General features: G+C 43.7%; 1 protein-coding gene across 1 annotated transcript in view; it reads right to left on the bottom strand.

The window, feature by feature from the left end:
• Positions 1–20,460, bottom strand: part of IQGAP2 (IQ motif containing GTPase activating protein 2) — a 339,223-nt gene that overhangs the window by 169,824 nt on the left and 148,939 nt on the right. The window contains 1 exon segment of the mRNA XM_021084462.1: positions 929–1,085. Coding sequence (XP_020940121.1) covers positions 929–1,085 — 157 coding nt within the window.

The following is a 20,460-nucleotide window of genomic DNA, read 5'->3' as shown; positions in this document are numbered from 1 at the left end:
TCCATGGCAACACTGGAGCCTTAACTCGCTGAGCAGGGCCAGGGATGGAACCCACATCCTCATGGACACTAGCCGGGTTCTTAACCCGCCAAGCCACAACAGGGCTGCATCTCCTTCACTTTTTAATGGACAATTCTGAACATAAAAAAGCAGACAGAATAGTATAATGAACTCATTTGCATCTCTCATCTAATCTCAACAATTATGAACTCATGGCCAGTCTTGAATCATCTGTCTACCCTCCTCCCAATTATGTGAAGCAAATCATGGATGTATCACTTTATCCGTTAATACTTAAACATATCTCGGTAAAATATCAGCATCTTTAAAATTAATGCGAAATTGGTGTTTATTTTGGTTTGGTTTTTTTTTTCCCCTCCTACATGCCTTCCCAAATTAGCCATGAAATAGTTCTTAAAACTAGCCGCATACAAAAAGGTTTGTCTTATTTTGTTTTAAAGACCAAATGGAAAGGAGTCCCTGACTATTCACTATTAGTACTTCTTTTTTTTAAAATCACCTTGTCCCTAACCCTTTAGGGCCACAAGTTCAAGTCCCACCTGGGTACCTGATTCTTTGATGAGAACAAGGGGAACAATAAACTGTGTTGGTGGTGAAAAAAGGAGGGGGAGAGAGCCCCCACTTTTGTATTTACTGGTGCTAATAAAATGACCTCCATGAAGCAATAACAGGGGTGGGGGTGGGGAAGCCCCACAAATCCGAGATCTCTCAGCCTCAGCGCAGAAACAGAAAAATGCTTTGCTTTAAAAACTGCTGCTGCCTCAGGAGTGATTAGTAACAGGCTTCAAAGCCCAAGGACACCTCCCCCCTTTACTCCCTACAAAATCCTTATAGAAACACTAAAAGGAAAGGAAAGACCGAACTTTTGCTTTGAGCTGGAGGCCAAAACCCATTAGATCTCTGTTACCTTATAACGTGTTTGCTCCACATCATAGATCTTTTTCTCCGATACCATTTTGGGGGCAAAGAACTTGGCTAACTTTGCAAGGTAAACGCCGTTCCGAAGCCCTTCTTCCAGTTCAGTGGTTGGCGGCAATTCTTCAACTAAGCAGACTTCCATCCACCTAAAGGGATGGGAAAAAAAAAAAAAAAAAAACCTTCAAGTGACTCCAGTTGTTAACTTTGTACAAATGAAGAGACACAGAATTTTACGACCTGGGATAGAGATATTAACAAAGGCAGAAGGATGGGAAAGAGCTTTAGGGGTCCCGGATGGGAACAGAGAATTTTCTGGGTAGGACAAAGGATTCTGAATATGAGCTGAACAAGGGGACCTCAAGCCCAGAGGCACTGAACTCACTGTCACCCCGGAGCTGGCCAATTTCACCTTTAACTGGGTCTCTGCCAATTTTCTCTTGTGCCAAAGAGGAAAAAATCCACATCACATTTTGGATGGGTGGAATGAGTCTGGCTGACATTACAGAGCAGAACAGTCCCCAGTTTATGAGCCTTTCGTGGAGGACATTCTTGTAGGGGTTACGCTGTGGGGAGAGTGTCATCCAAGGCACAGAAAATCTGCAACCTGAAATGACTACCAGGAAATGTAAGAAAGCATGGAACGGGGACATCAAAATTCAGAAAGCGGATGCAGTCTTCTTTATTTTTATTTACTTACTTTTATTACTCAATGAATTTATTACATTTGTAGTTGTACAATGATCATCACAATCCAATTTTATAAGATTTCCATCCCACACCCCCAGCGCATCCCTCTGCCCCCCCCCCCCAGAATGCAGTCTTCTTTACATAAGACATATTCCTTCTGCCAGTATCAGGGACTTATTACAACACTCTTACCTTTGGGGGAAGCTATTTACTGCATTCTGAAAAAGTATCTTTTTGGGGGAAAAAAAAAAGGATCAGATTAAGACTTAGGACACTGGGCCAGCATTGGAGAAAACAAAGCACCAAGGTCAATACTGGCTCAAGGACAGGCAGTGGGATGGGAGCCAGGCCAATTCATATTTCACAATGGTCTGCTGAGAATCTGCCCAGGGCGAAGAGGGTGATGCCATTGCTATCCATTCTTGAGGAACTCGTACCTAGTGTAGGACCCAACGGGTAGGGGTGCGAACTCTCACTAACCCACCACCGAATCCTCAACTATCACTGTGAGCTCCACCCCTATCTAGCCCGTCCCCTTAGAGGATCATTAACACACAACAGCGGCTGATCCTATCAACACTGGGCAGTCCGGGAAGCCCTGAAGTATCAATAACTGATCCTGATCCAAGCCCTGGATGCTGTAAAAGGTCTGAAGTGCTTGTGGCTCTGGACAACATCTTCCAAAACCTCAAAAAGTCCCTCATCAGCACGGAGTATTTACTGATCACTTATGCAGGCAATGTGACCGAGTATACGAGAAAAACATAAACAGAAGCTCTTCCTTCAAAGAGCATTAAATGTGGAGTTCTCGTCGTGGTGCAGCAGAAACGAATCCGACTAGGAACCGTGAGGTTGAGGGATTGATCCCTGGCTTTACTCAGGGGTTTAAGGATCCAGTGTTGCTGTGAGCTGTGGCATAGGCAGGCAGCTACAGCTCCAATTCAACTCCTAGCCTGGGAGCCTCCATATGCTGTGGGTGCAGCCCTAAAGAGACCAAAAAAAAAAAAAAAAAAAAAATTAAATGTAACTGAGAAGGCAACACAGATGCACAGAAAATCCAGAGAGCCGTGTAAGAGAGGCTATTACAGCCAATGCTACGGTTAGGGCGTAAGTAGGAAAAGTTTGGGGAAAAAGGGGGGGGAGGGCACTGGAGTGAAAGGGAAAACAATGAGAAGGCAGTGGAATCTGGATTTGGTTTAAAAAGGGGGAGAAGTATTTGGAAAGCAGGGGAAGCACTAGGAGCCAGGGAGCAGGACAGACTAAACGACATCAAGGAAATGGAGCTGACACATGGGGCAAACCCAGAGGAGACTTTGGCCTTTGGGGTTCATGAGGAGAAAGGAGTAAGGCTGAGCAAAGACATGGACTCAGGCTCTGGAGGACCTGGTGCAAGAGGAGAAGTGATGCTATTTGTTGCCCTGGGAAGCCGGGAGCTCTTGGCAGCTTCACCACAGAGAAGTGACATGTGTGTTCACAGTGGTAATTAGGGAAAATTAATCTTGTGTGATGGATGCTCCCAAGACAAAGCGCTCCGCCAGCCTCTCCTATTGTGAGGAGCTAAGGGACAGACAGGATTAGACAAGAAGAAATGGGAAGAGAGGAAAGCAGGAGACATTTCAAGGAAACCAAACAAGACTTGGTGACAGCTTAGAAGGTGGGGGCAGAGGGGTCAAAGGAAAGGATATTCTCAGCCAGGAGGAGGGGCCGCGTGTGGAGGGAGCTCTCCCCACCAGGACTCAGCTTCCCACCTACTGTGTGACCCCAGGCACGTCCCCTAAGCCCTCTGTGCCTCCGTTTTCTTCTCTGTGAAAGGAGTAGGGGGTGAGCAGGATGGGTGATAAGGTCCCTCCCAGCTTGAACAACCTAGGGGGGCTGGGGGCGGGGGGCGCTGGAGAAACTGGGAGAACAAGGAACTGGTCAAATGAGATAATAAACTTGGCTTTCACATAACAAACACGAGATGAACAAGGGATATGTGGTTTACATGAGGCTTGCTTCAAATGAATACTAGAGGCTGGATACATTTTTACCAATTTAGGAAAGCAATAACAATGAAAATCAACAATAAAAATCTGGCAAAGTTAAAGCCACTGCACTGGACCAAGTTTCTAATCTAAATAAACTACAAATTACAGCATTATGCTAATTCACATTAAAACGCAATTGTTTTCAAGTAATGACCTTAATTACCTAGTCTGTCTTGCTCTCTGGCTCCTAGTGCTCCCTCTGCTTTTTACACAATAATACATAACTGCTTTATAATAACCCTATAATTGGAGGCAGATTTGTGAAGGGTGGGGAGAGGGAAATTGACCATTGGTAGTAGGAGCCCGGGGAGTTAAACTGACATTTGAGACCAAGGGAAGGGAAGCTAAAATAAAAACAGCTCTTTAGGGTATTTTAAATTTGGACTTATTTTTAAAAATATTATCACATTTATTGTTGTCTGCAATAGAGTATCTGTGCAGTTGGCTGAAAATACTGATTATTTCAAAAACGTAGGTTAATTACAGCCTACTTAAAACGTAGCCATTGCGCATACTTATGGCATCATGAAGTGCTCCAAGGCCAAGGCTATCTCTTCTTTCTTTTTATAATTCCTTTGTTCTAGAAATGTATTTAGAGATAATGAGTACCCAACAGATTGTTATTACATGAAAGATTCTGACTGCTTAAGAAAAAAGTTTTCCAAGCATCACAATTACATCATAAAATATTTTAGGACATTGCCAAAGACTTTTAAATGTAACATTTTTGCAACATTAGGCATCAATGTTTCACTATCTCAAAAGTCAAAAGAAGATGCTATTATCATCAATGATAACTAGGGTTTATTAGGCACTATTTTATGCTAGAACCTGCACTTAATACTTTATGGGGGAGTTCCCGTCGTGGCGCAGCAGAATCGAATCTGACTAGGAACCATGAGGTTGCAGGTTGGATCCCTGGCCTCGTTGCTCAGTGGGCTAAGGATCTGGTGCTGCTGTGAGCTGTGGTGTAGGTTGCAGATATGGCTCGGATCCCGCGTTGCTGTGGCTGTGGTGTAGGCTGGTGACTATAGCTCCGATTTGACTCTTAGCCTGTGAACCTCCATATGCTGTGGGTGCGTCTCTAAAAAAAGAGACTAAAAAATAAATAAATACTTATGGGGATTATCATTTAACCCTCAAGCTCACCCAGTAAGGAAAGATACTATTGGAATCACCATTTGCAGATGTTAGCCAAGGCCACACAATGGAATGGAAAGACATCAAACAGCTTCTCTGGGAATCCTCCTACACCTTTGGGGGAATGTTAACTGGGTGTAGCCACTATAGCCGACAGAGTGGAGGTTCCTCAAAAAACTAAAAATAGATGATCATATGATGCCATATGATCTAGTAATCCCACATCCAGGCATATATCCAGAAAATACTGTAATTCAGAAAAGATACCTGCATCCTTGTGTTCATAGCAGCACTAATTACAATAGCCAAGACATGGAAACAATATAAATGTCCATGGACAGATGAGCAGATGAAGATACGGTACATATGCATAATGGAATACTATTCAGCCATAAAAAGAATGAAATAATGCCATTTGCAAGAACATGGATGGAACTAGAGATTAAGTCAGTCAGACAAAGACAAATACCGTATGATGGCACTTATACGTGGAAGTTAAAATATGACACAAATGAACTTATCTACAAAACAGAAACATATTCACAGATACAGAGAAGAGACTTGTGGTTGCCAAGGTGGAAGGGGGTGGGAGTGGGGGAGGAATGGGATTGGGAGTTTGGAGATTAGCAAACAAACTGTTATACACAGAATGGATAAACAAGTCCTACTGCATAACACAGGGAACTATATTCAAGATCCTGTGATAAACCATAATGGAAAAGAACATGAAAAAAGAATAACGGAATCACTTTGCTGTACAGCAGAAATTAACACACTGTAAATCAACTATACTTCAATAAAATTAAAAAAAAATTCTCAAGAGAGAGGAGAAGAAGTTCCCATTGTGGCTCAGCAGTCATGAAGCTGACTAATATCCATGAAGATTCGGGTTTGATCCCTAGCCTCGCCCACTGGGTTAAGGATCTGGTGTTGCCGTGAGCTGTGGCGTAGATCACAGACTCAGCTCAGATCCCACGTTGCTGCGGCTCTGGCGTAGGCCAGCGACTACAGCTCCTATTCGATCCCTAGCCTGGGAACCCCCGTATGCCACAAGTTTGGCCCTAGAAAAGGCAAAAAGACAAACAACAACAACAAAAAAAGAGTAAATATCCTCGGGTTACCTTTATTCCCTGGAACTTCTTTCTTGTCAGCCATCTACTTCGAAATGATATGTGATGAATGGCCTGGGCTGCGTCTTGTGGATGCTGATGCAAGTGGGCTCCAGGTATGCGGAGCTTAGAGTCTATCTAAATGGAGTCACCTCCTTGACAGCTCTGGCAAGATCCAAGACAGGATCTCAAAGAGTCTCCTCATAATACACTGCTTAGAAACATTTACATTATTAGTCCACATATGATTCATAAACATGGACTAATAGCAAGACCATTCTTCCAGAACAGGCAGTAAACTCTGCTGACAGAATAACCAAAAACCAGCTAGGCTGCTCTAACCGTATTAAAAAACCTCACAAGGAAGCGGGAACCATGACATGCCAACTCCTAAACTAGTACACAGTCATCACATGGGCTGAATTCCTCTGCATCTGTCTTTTTGTTTTGCTTTTTAGGTTTTTTTTCTGGCTTTTTAGGGCTGCCCCCGCAGCATATGGAGGTTCCCAGGCTAGGGGTCTAATCGGAGCTACAGATACTGGCTCACGCCACAGCCCTAAGCGAGGCAGGATCCCAGCCATGTCTGTGAACTACACCACAGCTCACGGCAACACCAGATCCTTAATCTACTGAGCGAGGCCAGGGATCAAACCTACAACCACATGGGTCATAGTCGGATTCGTTTCCGCTGCACCAAGACAGGAACTCCTGGATCTGTTTTTCAAAAGTGTAAGGGCAGAGAACTGGAGCAAGAAACCAAATGGTTCATCCCTGGGGTAGGAGACAGCTGGGGGTGGCTGCTGGTCAGGGCCTGACTTTCCCAGCCCCTCGGTGTCTGTGTGGAGCTGAGCAGCTGGGACGGGAGCACAGAATGTGAAAGGAAATGGTGAGCACCACGCCTAGACCTGCCCCACGAAGGCTTCCCATGAATGAGCCTCCCTCTCTCCCTCCCTCATACGCTGGCTGGATGCTAAAGCCCTCGGCAACCTTGAAAGAAAAGGTAAAGAACTCCCATCAGCCTGGGTCCCTGAGAAACTGTGTGGTCAAAGACCCCCCTGTACCCCTTTATCCTCACCTTATACTACTGAACCTTACATGAAAAAAGAATTAAACTTCTACTGCCAACCTCAACTTCTGTGGCTTATCTGGTATAAGCTGCTGTGACCCAGCCAAAATTCATTAAGCGTGATTTTTACAGACTGGTGGCGTCAAACTTTCTGTAACAATTATACAACAGAAACAGCTGGCCTGATGTTCAAGAAGCCTGGTTCTCCAAGCACTAACTGGATGCCCTGGAACAGGTCACTGGAAACCCTGAGCTGCATTTGAGTCCATGAGTCTCAAACTATAAATGGAATTCTGCATGACACTGTGTTATGATTTTGTTGTGTTGAGTAAGAGCTTTATTGAGAGAATTCACGCGCTGTTGATGCACCCATTTAAGATGTCCAACACACTGCTAAACAACCAATGGATCACTGAAGAAATCAGAAGAAATTAAAAAATACCTAGCAGCAAATGACAATGAAGATACGACACTCCAAAACCTATGGGATGGAGCAAAAGCCGTTCTAAGAGGAAAGTTTATAGTAATAAAAGCCCACCTCAGGAAACAAGAAAAATCTCAAATAAACAAACTAACTTTACATCTAAAGCAGCTCAAGAGAGAAGAACAGACAAGGAAAGGAAGGAAGGACTAGAAGGAAAGAAATCATAAAGATCAGAGCAAAAATCAATGAAATAGAAACAAAGAACACCATAGCAAAGATCAATGAAACGAAAAGCTGGTTCTTTGAAAAGATCAACAAAATTGATAAACCCCTAGCCAGACTTATCAAGCAAAAAAGAGAGAGAGGACTTAAGACGTCCGACGCAAAGATTTTTAGCAAAGTCACAGGGTTATGAGACCATCACTTGTCAATTTTAGAGCAATTTCATCACTCCAATGAGAAACGCTGTAACTCATTAACAGTAGGGCCAATTTACTCCCAAATTCCCAACCTACCAATCTACTTTCTGTCCTTAGATCTGCTTATTCAGGACATTCCACATAGATGGAGTCATACAACATGTGGTCATCTGTGGCCTTCTACCTTCTTTCTCTTTCTTTTTTTCCTTCCTTCTTTTTTTTCCCATCTTTTTAGGGCCACACCCATGGCATATGGAGGTTCCCAGGCTAGGAGTCAAATCAGAGCTACAGCTGCTGGCCTATGCCACAGCCACAGCCACAGCCACAAAGGATCCGAGCCGTGTCTGTGACCTAGACCACAGCTCACGGCCACACCAGATCCTAAGTGAGACCAGGGATTGAACCTATGTTCATGAACACTAGTCAGATTCGTTTCCGCTGAGCCACGACGGGAACTCCCACTTACCATAATGTTTTCAAGGTTCATCTATGGTGTACAACACCTTAGTGCTGCATTCCTTTTTACTACTGAGGAATACGTATTCCTTGTTCTTGCTGAGTAAATTTATCAGTTTATTGACATCTGGGTTTTTTCCCACCTTTTGGTTATCATGAATAATAATGCTGCCATAAACATTAGGGTACAAGTTTTTGGTTTCTGTTTGCTTTTTACAGCCACACCTGCAGCATATGGATGTTCCCCAGTCAGGGGTGAAATCCAAGCTGCAGCTAGGACCTATGCAGCTTGTGGCAATGCTGGATCCTCAACCCACAGGGATCAAACTCACATCCTCACAGAGACGTCAGCTCCTTAACTTGCTGAGCCCCAAAGGGAACTCCTAGTGTGCAAGTTTTTGCATGGACGTACGTTCTCATTTCTCCTGGGTACATACCTAGAAGTAGAATTGCTGGGCCATAAAGTAACACTACGTTTAATCTTCTTAGGAACTTCCAGACTATTTTCCAAAGCAGCTGCAACATTTTACATTCTCACCAGCAGTGTGTATGGACTCTAATTTCCCCAGCTTCTTGCAAACACTCAGCTGTCTTTTTGATTAAAGCCATCTTCATAGATGCAAAGTAGCATCTCACTATGGTTTTGATTTTCTTTTTTTTTTCTTTTGCCATTTCTTGGGCTGCTCCCTCAGCATGTGGAGGTTCCCAGGCCAGGGGTCTAATCGGAGCTGTAGCTGCCAGCCTATGCCAGAGCCACAGCAACACAGGATCCGAGCCATGTCTGCGACCTACACCACAGCTCATGGCAATGCCGGATCGTCAACCCACTGAGCAAGGCCAGGGATCAAACCCGCAACCTCATGGTTCCTAGTCAGATTCGTTAACCACTGCGCCACGACGGGAACTCCCTGGTTTTGATTTTCATTTCTCTGATGGCTACTGATATTGAGCATCATTTTATATGCTTATTGCCCATTTGTGTATTTTCTTTAGAGAAATGTCTTTCAACCCACTGGTCATGTTTCAGTTGTCTTTTTTTAAATAATCCAGTTACAACAGTTTTTAATATTTGGTATACAAATCTCTTATCAGATGTATGATTTGAAAATATTTCATTCTATATACTGTCTTTTCACTTTCTTGACAGTGTCTCTGGAAGTATACAAAGTTTTTAACTTTGACAAATTCCCATTTCTCTATTCTTTTCTTGCTTTTACTTTGGTGTTATGTTTAAGAAAATATGCTTCACTGATGTTCACAAATATTTACCTAAGTTTTCTTCTAATATCCTTATGTTTTAACTCTTACATTTAGATCTTTTATCCATTTTGAGTTATTTCATGTATATGGTGAGAGGTAAGGGTCCAAATTCTCTTCAATGTGGATATATAGTTGTCTCAGGACCATTTGTTGAAAAGACTATACTTGACCCCATTAAGTTGCCATGGTACCCTTGTTGAAAATCAACTGACTGTAACCATGAAAAATTACTTCTAGACTTTCAATTCTAATCCACAGATCTATACATCTAAGATTTATGGGCAGATAGTACAAAAAGTATGTACACATGAAATAAAGCTAGAAAGACCTCATGTTATCAAAAGCCCACCTCTGGAGTTCCCTGGTGGCTCAGTGGGTTAAGGACTGCTGTGGCTTGGGTTGCTGCTGTGGCGAGAATCTGATCCCTGACCTAAGAGCTTTTATATGCTGCAGATGTGGCAAAAAACAAAACACAACAAACAAACATAAAACCCTCTCAAATATGGTCTAAAACCCCACAGAAACAAAAAGCACAGTTGACCTGTGTCTCTTCCTGGGGTTAGGGTTAGGGTTAGGGTTAGGGTTAGGGTCGCATTTACTGTTTCTCCCCCATTTCTCCTACTGAATCGCAACACCAAGCAATACCAACACGTGAACGTCTCATCCCAAACCAAAGGTGAAGCTATCTCGTATGACCGTCTTTCTTCAAGGTTGCTGGAAAACTTCATCTTCTTCCGTCATTTTCCTCCTTCCTATTATTACTGCTTTCCCTTCTCTCTGCAGGAAAAATCTGTATCACTCAACAGGCACAGAGAAACAAAATGGAGGTAAAAGGAATTCTCTATCATTCAAGCTGTCTCTTTTCAGTTTTTGTTTTGTTTTGTTTTTGTTTTTTTGTGTTATGATGGTTTCCATAAGTACCTCTGTGTGTAAATGCACAAGGTCCGATCCAAGGGGGAAGGAGGGAGAGGAGACTGGGAAAAGGATGAAGTGGAGAGAAAGGTGAAATTTTTCTAATTTTAGGTTCAAGCCAAAAAGAAAAATAATTAATGTCATTTTGTCTTGCAAGAGACCAAACGCAGTAAACAAATAAAAAAAAACAAAAAAAAAAAACAAACAAAAAAAAAAAAAAACAAAAAACCAAAACCACCACCTCATAGCAATTTGCAGACAAAAGGACCATGCCATTGTGTTACTTTGTGTCTTACAGAGCATATGAAAGTTGTTTCGCTGAGGCATTTGCTATCTGGGTTGTTATTCAGGAAATCGCCAGCTATAAATCTTGGTCTCTATCATCCAGGGCTGTATGGAATAAATGTCCCGAAAGTAGAACTGCGGGCCAAAAGTGTGTTTTTTCTGCACAGACCCTGTTTGAATGGAGTGCCCTGATCCATGAACTTTCAAGTGTTAGAAGTCAATTTCTCTCCCTCGATGTTTAGAAAATCACCATATGAAATATTTCACAAAAGAATAAAAACAAAGACGTTTTACACGTACAGTTTAACGGATCACCTTCTGTGCCAACAGGAAGTAAGGAAAACATCAGACGTTCAGACAAGATTAAGTTCTCTTGGTAAATCTTTTCCTTTACTGGAGGCTGAGGTAAAGCTGTCGCCACAAGCTTGGGGAGGGTAATAAATTAGGACTATGAGATTCCCAGATACACACTACTGTGTATAAAGGGGATAAACAAGGACCTACTGTATAGCACAGGAACTGTGTTCACTATCTTTCAATAACCTAGAATGGAAAAGAACCTGAAAAGCATATATACATATATATTCAATATATATATATATAATATTGAATCACTTTGTTATACACCCAAAACACTGTAAATCAACTCTACTCTAACTGAAAAAACAAACACCCCAAAGAGCTATCACCACGATTCTATCAGCCTTACTAGCTCAGGGGAACAGGGAGGTCCTTCTATTGAGCTTTGTGCCCAGTCATTAAAGATAAGTACATGTACCTGTCACCATGTTAACAGCATGACTCTATGGCTTGGAAAGTCAAGGAGAAACCATCATTAATGAATACACAAAATAAATTAACACATTAACACATCTGGAGTTCAGCCTGGATCACCCATGCTGTTGACAGTAAAATATACAAGTTGAGAGAAAAACTGACGAAGAAGTTGTCAAGCAAGAGGGAACCAGAACTTGAAGATGTGGATAATTTACAGCCTGTCAATATTTCAAAAAATGAGAAACCACGTTCTGGGGAGAACACATAGGGTGTAGCTGAACAAACACTGCCTGAAGCCTGTGACTCATGGATTTCATCATCCATCTCAGCAAAAGCCAGGAATAGAGATAGGGTTATCCCAGCAGAAACACTGCCCATTTAGACAAAAGGGGACAAAGACAGGACAATAATGAAGGAAGGCTGTCAGACCTCTGGGACTCTAGGGGATGGACAATAGAGCTACCCAGTTATCCATCAAGACAAGGCAGGAATCTGGAGTTCCTGTCGTGGCTCAGTGGTTAATGAATCCCACCAGGAACCATGAGGTTGCAGGTTCATCCCTGGCCTTGCTCAGTGGGTTAAGGATCCTGTGTTGCCATAAGCTGTGGTGTAGGTTGCAGACACTGCTCGGATCCCACATTGCTACAGCTCTGGCGTAGGCCATAGGCCAGCGGCTACAGCTCCCACTGGACCCCTAGCCTGGAAATCTCTTGTGCCATGGGAGTGGCCCTAGAAAAGGCAAAAAGACCAAAAAAAAAAAAAGATAAGGCAAGAATGACCTCAAAGGTGACTCAGAGATTGAGAGGGCTGCTACTCCCACCAGAATCCCAAGACTCTGTCTCCTCCTTGGTTTCAAAGGGCAAGGCTGTCTCTTCGGGTTTTAGTGAGCCAGGCTGCAGCCCCTGTGGGTCCAGAAGGCAGGGCCACCACCCTGGTAGGCCCAAAGGACAGAGCACCAAGCAGGTTAAAATTGAGTGGAATTTGCCCTAATATGTTTAGACCCATGACCTCTGTCTTTGTTCCAATTTCTCGTGTGTAGAATGAGAACGTCTATTGTCTGGCGGTCCCTCTATTGCAATTTGGAAGCATCTAACTTGCCTGGCTTTACGGGTTCACAACTGGAGAAGAATTTTTGCCTCAGGATCAAGCGTATCTCACCCCTGACGTAGGGGATGTTTGGTGAGATTTGTGATTTAGAGGTGATGCTAGAATGGGTTGAGAGTTGGGGGCTTCTGGGATGTAGATGAAAGCATTGTGTATATGAGAAGGACAGACATTTGGGGGCATCCTGGAGCAGATAATCAGAATTGTGTTCTCTTCATTTTTTTTTTTTTTTTTTGCTTTTTACGGCTACACCATAGCATATGGACGTTCCCAGGCTAGGGGTCAAATCAGAGCTACAGCTGCTGGCCTACACCACAGCCACAGAAATGCCGGATCCTTAACCCACTGAGCAAGGCCAGGGATGGAACCTGCATCCTCATGGTTTCTACTTGGGTTCATTAACCACTGAGCCATGAAGGGAAATTCCTCCCCTTCCAATTCTTACACTGAGTTCTAACTCCCAGTACATGAAAGTCTGACTGTATTCAGAGAAGAGGCCTTTAAGAGGAGATTAAGTTTAAATGAGGCCATAGGGTTTGGCCCTAATCCAATGGCTAGTATACTTAGAAGAAGAGGAGATTAGGAGAGAGAGAGAGACCCCAGGGCTGTGCACACACAGAGGGGAAGGCGGCCACTGGCAAGTCAGGGAGGGAGGCCTCAGAAGAAACCAAATCCACACATACCTTGGTCTTAGACCTTCAGCCTCCAAAGCCATGAGAAAAAACAATTGTTGTTTAAGCTACTTCATCTCTGGTATTTTGTTACAGCAGTCCAAGCAATGAATACACTAGCTAAAATATCACTCCCTACTAGCCCCTAAAATCCCCTCCTGCATTTTATTTCTCTTCATTGCATTTATTACTGTCTGGCAGATTATATCATATTTATGTGTTTGACAGACTCGCCTGCTTAGAAGGTAACTCGGTAAGAGCACGGACCTGGTCTGTCTTTTGAGAGGCATACCTTGCGACGGTTCAAGGCACAAACTCTGGAGGCAGATGCCTGAGGTTGAACCTGAGCTCTGCCACTTACCAGCTGTGTGCCTTGGGGAGCTGACGTCACTCATCCGTGGCTCAGTCACCTCATCTGCATACTGGGGATGATAACAGTACCGCCTCAGAAGGCTGTGGTGCCTCAATGAAAGCACGACAACAGTGCCTGGCCCAAAATAAATACCCTCCGAGGTAGATGTCACAGCTGTTATTGCTCGGTGCTCTGTCCCAGGACCACTCTGCCCAATCGACAACCAAAGTCACTGTGGGCATCTCCAGCACTATTTGTTTGCTGTGCACACTTCCAAGGGGCAGAAACTAAGCCAGCATTATGCTATGTCAAACATGCCTTCTCTTCTCATGACAGCAGTAGCCTCCCCTTAGCCTCCCCAAGCCATCCCCACCCCTCTGGGCCCTGTCAATACACACACTCTATTACTGCTTAAACAAGTTGTGGGCTTAACTGGTATTTGATAGGGACTCTCCAAATATTTGTATATGTTCCTGAGCCAGGTTTCTATTATAATGGGGCTCCCACGGTACCGATAACCACAAAGGATGACAGCTCACATTAGGTTACCAGCTTGCTTGGCACCCCGCAGGTACATGGCACTTGTTTGATGTAATCATTCTCATGCAAACCTGATGAGATCAGTATTATTCCTCATTAACAAGGAAAGAAAGAGGCTCAGAGAGTTAAGTAAACTTGCTCCCTGTACAAAGCTAATAAGCTGAGATTTCAATCCAGATCGTTACCTTCATAGCACGTGCCCAGCACCGTCCACTCGGCTCTGACCAACTGTCTAAGAAGAATGTGGTGAACTGGGCTTAAGCTCACTCCCTAGGAATGTCCCCTTTTCTCTTTTTTGGGCTGTGCCCATGGCATGGGGAAGTTCCAAGGCCAGGGATCAAACCTGCACCACAGAAGCGGTGACCACACTGGATCCTTAACCAATGAGCCACCAGGGAACTCCAAAAGGTTCCACTCTTAAGTAGAAACTCTCAGTGAAGCCTTCTCTGAAACTCAAGCAAGCTAATTCATATCATCATAGATTGGCCTCCCAAAGCAGGGTGCTTTCATATAAGAAGAAGGAAATACCCTCGTTGGGACTGGCTGAAGAGGCTGCTGTCACTTTCGGAGCTGTCTTTGGGATGCAGCTGTGCACTGGACTTTGGGGTCCCAAAAATCCAGCTTCAAACTTGGTTCTGCAAGTCATTATTTGTGATGACCTTGGTGTGCGACCGTCTCCCTCAGCCTCAGTTTCCCTCTTCAGAAAGTGGGTACAGCACTGGCTCCCTCACAGAGCTGTCACGAGAACTCAAACAGGTACCCACTGTGGAGTTACCTGGCAGAAAAGTACTCAGCATGCAACAGATGTTGAAGAAAAAAACCACTGACAAAGCACAAGAAAAAGGAGGTAAGCAGGTGAGCATCAGTTTATTTTATTTTATTTTTTTAGGGCCATACCCACAGCCTATGGAAGTTCCCAGGCTAGGGGTCGAATTGGAGCTGTAACTGCCAGCCTACACCCCAGCCACAGCAACACAGGATCTGAGCTGTGTCTGCGACCTACAGGCAACACCTGATCTTTAACCCACTGAGCGAGGCCAGGGATTGAACCAGCGTCCTCATGGATACTAGTTGGGTTCATTACCACTGAGCCACAATGGGAACTCCAAAGAGCATCAGTTTAATGTTTGATGTTTCAAAGGCTCTATGAGATGCCATGTGCTCTCCAAGGAGCATCTTCCTGGCCATGCTGACTTAAACATGTAAGATGCAAAGTCCTCTGGATGGAGACTGCCAGTGCCTATGACACCTTGAAGCAAAACCAGCAGACCACAGGGCCTCGGAGAACTGAACTCCAAAACTGGACTATCTCCCTGGCTTCCTTAGAACTCGCTATATAGGTGAGCTAAGGCTGCAATGGGCATCTGCAGGGCAAAGTACTTTCCATTTTGACCATGACCTGGGAGCAGAGGAAAAGCAAAGAAAGAACCAGAAGTACTCGGCAGCAATTTCCCGGCAAATCAACACTCCGAGGCTTCCACACAAATATTAGCCTAAGTAACAACTGAAGACGTGCTGAAGCAGATTCTCTTTCCTGGGTTTGGTTGCATTGTACACATGATCTAACCACAAATAATCACTGTTGCACTTTTAGGCATTTATTTGCCTCAACATAGGCAGGAAAATGAAAGCTGCAAGCCTAATAAGTCATTGTCAGCTTAGCTCATGTGCCACGCTCCTTCCTACCCCCAACTCTCCTTTTCACAGCTTTTCCTACTTAAGCAGATGTGCAATAAAGGATCATTAAATAATAGACATTGTAGAACACCAAGAGAATGACACAGCTACACTCAGGCCAAATTTCAAAATATAAAACAAATGTAACAGCATGGTCCTACTGTATAGCACAGACAACTATATTTAATATCCTATGATAAACCATATTGGTAAAGAATATTTAAATGTATATATAGGTACAAATGAATATATATAATGGTACAAATGAATCATTCTGCTGCACAGCAGAAAACTAACATTGTAAATCAACTATATTTCAATACAAAAAATTTAAAAAAAATTTAAAAACCTATCACAACCAGAAAAGAAAAAAAAGAACTAATTGGCCAAAACTGTATCTAGTATGATTTCTTTCCTTATTTCCTTTAAACTAGAGATATCTTTTTTTTTTTTTTTTTGTCTTTTCTAGGGCTGCACCCATGGCATATGCAGGTTCCCACGCTAGGGGTCTAATCGGAGCTGTAGCCACCAGCCTACACCACAGCCACAGTAACGTGGGATCCGAGCCACGTCTGTGACCTGCACCACAGCTCACGGCAACACCAGATCCTTAACCCACTGAGCAAGGCCAGGGATCGAACCTGCAACCTCAGGGTTCCTAGTCAGATTCGTTAACCACTGAGCCGCAATGGGAACTCCTAAACTATAGGTATCTTATATCCAAAGTTAATCCTTTTCGACGATGTAGAAGAAGACAGATATGAAGACTGGCTCTTCTAGAGACTAAAAGATCAAAAAAGAGTGGCTTTCACAGTAGCCTAGTACAGCATGAGAAGACACTACTGACTGTAAGAGATGTCATTTCAGTATCATTATCAGGAACTCCTTCCTCCCCTGGCCGCATCCTTTGCCCAGCCCTTGATTTCCCCCACCCTCCACTAGCAGCTGTACCAAGGAAGTGACAAACGGGAACTCACTAGATGCCATCAATCATTGTCATGAAGAAGAGAAGGAAAGGAATCCAACATATGTTTTCACAAATGCCTGCGTCCCTCCACTCCCACTCCTCCTCGTCACTGGCACACGGATCTTTTTAAGCAGCCAGCCACTTTTTCAGAGTCCTTCCATGGAAATGGATGGATGTTAGTAGAAGCATCCCAAGTACCATCCTTTTTCCTGTGTACACCTGTATTTACAGGTCACAGTTCACACGCTCTGCAGGCGAGGCTGAGGCAGGGCTTCACACCAACTGGCTACAGTCGATCCCCACTACAAAGAGCAGAAGGACCGATGATGAAAGCCGCAGAGCGCTCCTGCCAGGAGGGATGGAGGATGAGACAGGATGCGTAATACAGGTAGCAGATGGCTCTCCCCAATGTTCTCAAGTCAGAGAACCTGGAGTTCCTTATTTCTCTGCTGACCACCATGACACTTGATAAATCAATTCCTATGGCAACAGCTCTAAGAATAACACTCTAAAAATAAAAGGATGTTTTAAACAGAGGACAGACACTTGCATGCATTCCTGGGAACCGAGAGGCAGAATGCGGCAACCTGCATCACAAGCCAAAGAACAATTTTTTTTCTTTCACTCTATAATCCCCTACTATTCTGGCTCAACAGTAGAAAAGAACAAAAGTTATAATCAAAGACCAACTGTATGCATGAGAATAGTAATTGCAGTGATGCTAAAAACTAAGCAACTAAAAAGTTGTTTCACAAAAGAGATTGTGAAGTTATGGAACATAATATAGATGAAACACAAATTTACGATGACAATTTAGCAAAAGGGAAGGATGTTGACCCAGTAAAGTGAATAAACAATGATACAAAATGCATATGCTTTTTGTTATGTCAGGTATGTCTGCATATGAAATATTTAGAAAGCTGATATACTAGGTTGGTGCAATTCTATGGTTCTCTAATTTTTTTGAAATGTTTGTGCTCAAAAAAAATTAAGACAAAAGAAAAATTGGGGTAAACGTCACTGCAAATGCTTCCACTGTTTTCCAAATCTCAGTTCTGTCACATAAGAATAGGTAGCAACAAAGCAAACGCACATCCAGCAATAAGGATGGAACATGCAGAGCTTAAGGCGGAAAACTAAGAAACAGAGGTAGACACACAATGTGCACAAATTAAACACACATACACACAAGAGATATATTACAAGAATACATGCAGGCTTAAATGATACACTTTATACATATCCCACTGGTCGCCTATGAGAGGGAGGGGACTAGGGAAAAAAGGAAGTAAGTTTTAGGGGGCCAGCATAAACCACGGGCTACCCTGTGACCAGTGAGACTGTGTCCCATAACCTGAAAAGTGTGATTGCTCAACCCCTGTACCCGAGGCCCTCAAAGCTGGACCAGTCATGGTGTGAAGAGTGTAAACTGATACAATTTCAGGCCTTAAGACATTTCCTCTCTAGAACACATCCCACCTCCCAAACAGTAGTTGCTTTATTTGACAGCCATTCTTTCCCATCCCAGGTTCTAATTTTCCTTCTGTTTTCCAAAAGATTAAAAGACTGCAGGAGGAGTTCCCTGGTGGCCTCGCGGTTAAGGATCCAGTGTTGTCACTGCTGTGGCTCGGGTTCACTCCTGGCTCGGGAACTTCTGCATGTCTCTGCTGTGGCCAAAATAAAAGACTGCAGGAAATCATTATTACTGAAAGAAGATTTAATCATATTGCTAGCTGTATGCACAATTTTGTTACACAATTGTATAACAATGGTAATGTGTGTGTATAATTATAAACATAGTAAAATAACCATATGTAACTACTCGGAAATGGTCTCTTATAAGCTACAAAATAAACCAGCAAGAGTGGCTCCATCTGGGAGTGGAACTGAGTGAGAAAAAGACCTAATTTCCACCATGTATTCTCCTTCTGGGACCTCGAAAATTTTGTCCTGTTTGTGTCTTTTCCTCATTTATCTAATAGTTTATTCATTTGGCCCCTCAGGTTTTAGGAGTTTTTTGTATATTAGAGATGTTGGCCCTTTGCGATATAAATTTTCTAGCAGTTTTTTTGTTTTTTATTTGCTAGCTTTGCCTTTGATATGACCAAATAAAAAATTCAAAGCACCTACTTGAGCAGACATTCATTCTGTAGCTATAACATGACAAAAGAAGCTTAAGGAGAAAACGCTGCAACTATACCAGAACCAGCAAGCCAACCCAGTCCTCCTCTCTCACCTGAGTTTCCTACTGGTTTCCTTTCCACCCAGATCCTGTTGACCCGGCTAAACCAGGAGCAGCTCACCAGATGGCAGCATCAGCTGCGGTGCTGGCTGGACTTTCCTGAATGTGTATGTAGGTTAGTAATGTATCAGGGCCCTGCCACCCAGAACATGTTCCCAGGACCAAAGGCAGCTGGTGACTGCTGTCTCTGTCAAACTGGCCCCATCCTTGAGTCTCTACACTTCTTGGCTCTGAGAAGTAGAGATACCCTGGTGATCTAAAGGCAGGGAGACCCTGGGGACTTCAGAACCCTTACACCTTATCAAACAAGGTGTTGTTCAGGAGTTTTTTCAACTAAGGTTCTTTTCTTACAAGTCAGTTCCTGTACTGTCTGTTAGACCAGCTAGAAAGCAGTGCCTGTGGCACCAACCCCGACAGCATGTTCGGGCACTGGGCACCATACATACCATCCACAGTGACTTCTCACTAAGAAAGCCTTTGTGATGTGTAAGAGTTTCCAGCCAGATAATTAAGTACCATTTCACTAGTCTAACAATTTCATCATTGTTCTGTACTGAAACTGACATCTGAAATAGAGACCACTTTTTTCTGTGGCAAACGCTTACAGAGCAGGGCGGGGATGCAGGTCCACAGAGATAATGAGCAATCTTGTCCCATCTACCTGGGGTGGGGGTGGGGTGGGGGTGGGAGTGGGGGTGGGGAGCGACAGACAAGTGGAGCTTTTAGGGGGAAAGGACAAGAAGCAGCCGGAGAATAAACCTCAGTGAAGTAAGAAAGTCAAAATTCAAACTCTATAGCTGAATATGATGTCCAGGTAGGAAAAAGTAGACAGACTGGGAAAGAGTGATGGACATGAAAAGAAACCTTCTGAAAAGGAGGAGATACACGCCAGGGTTCCCCTCTCTGGTAGGAAGCACAAATCATCCTGACTAACTGAGCGACCAACAACAAGGATTCCAGCTGCACGGCCTGGACAAATGGCCTAGAGTGTGTCAGAGAAGGAACCTAGAGAGTGGAGGCAGGGAGGCAAGGCAGCTTAAACCACCTCGATGCATCTTCAGATTCTTCTACCACCACCATCAAGTTCACTTAAATGTTTCACCTCCGTGCAGTCATCAGTGACCACACAGACAGAGAGACAGGCTGCAAACCACAAGGAGTCACACGAAGGTTTTAGGCAATAGGAGCTGGCTATAAGAGAACACTATTACACCCTGGCATTCTTAGGTTTCAGGAAACACGGCTTGACGGACAGTATAAGCCAGCTCTGTGCAATAACAAATCATGCAGCGAGGGTGTTCTGGGGCTGGCTTGGGTTTCACACCACCTTCTTTTCATGGCAGCAAGACAGCCTCATCTAGCACCTTCCAGTACTGATTATCTGTGAGAAGCCCATCACAGGATCT

This window comes from Sus scrofa, chromosome 2 (assembly GCF_000003025.6).
Source record: "Sus scrofa isolate TJ Tabasco breed Duroc chromosome 2, Sscrofa11.1, whole genome shotgun sequence".
Taxonomy (NCBI): domain Eukaryota; kingdom Metazoa; phylum Chordata; class Mammalia; order Artiodactyla; family Suidae; genus Sus; species Sus scrofa.
This window is presented reverse-complemented; position numbering and strand designations above follow the sequence as displayed.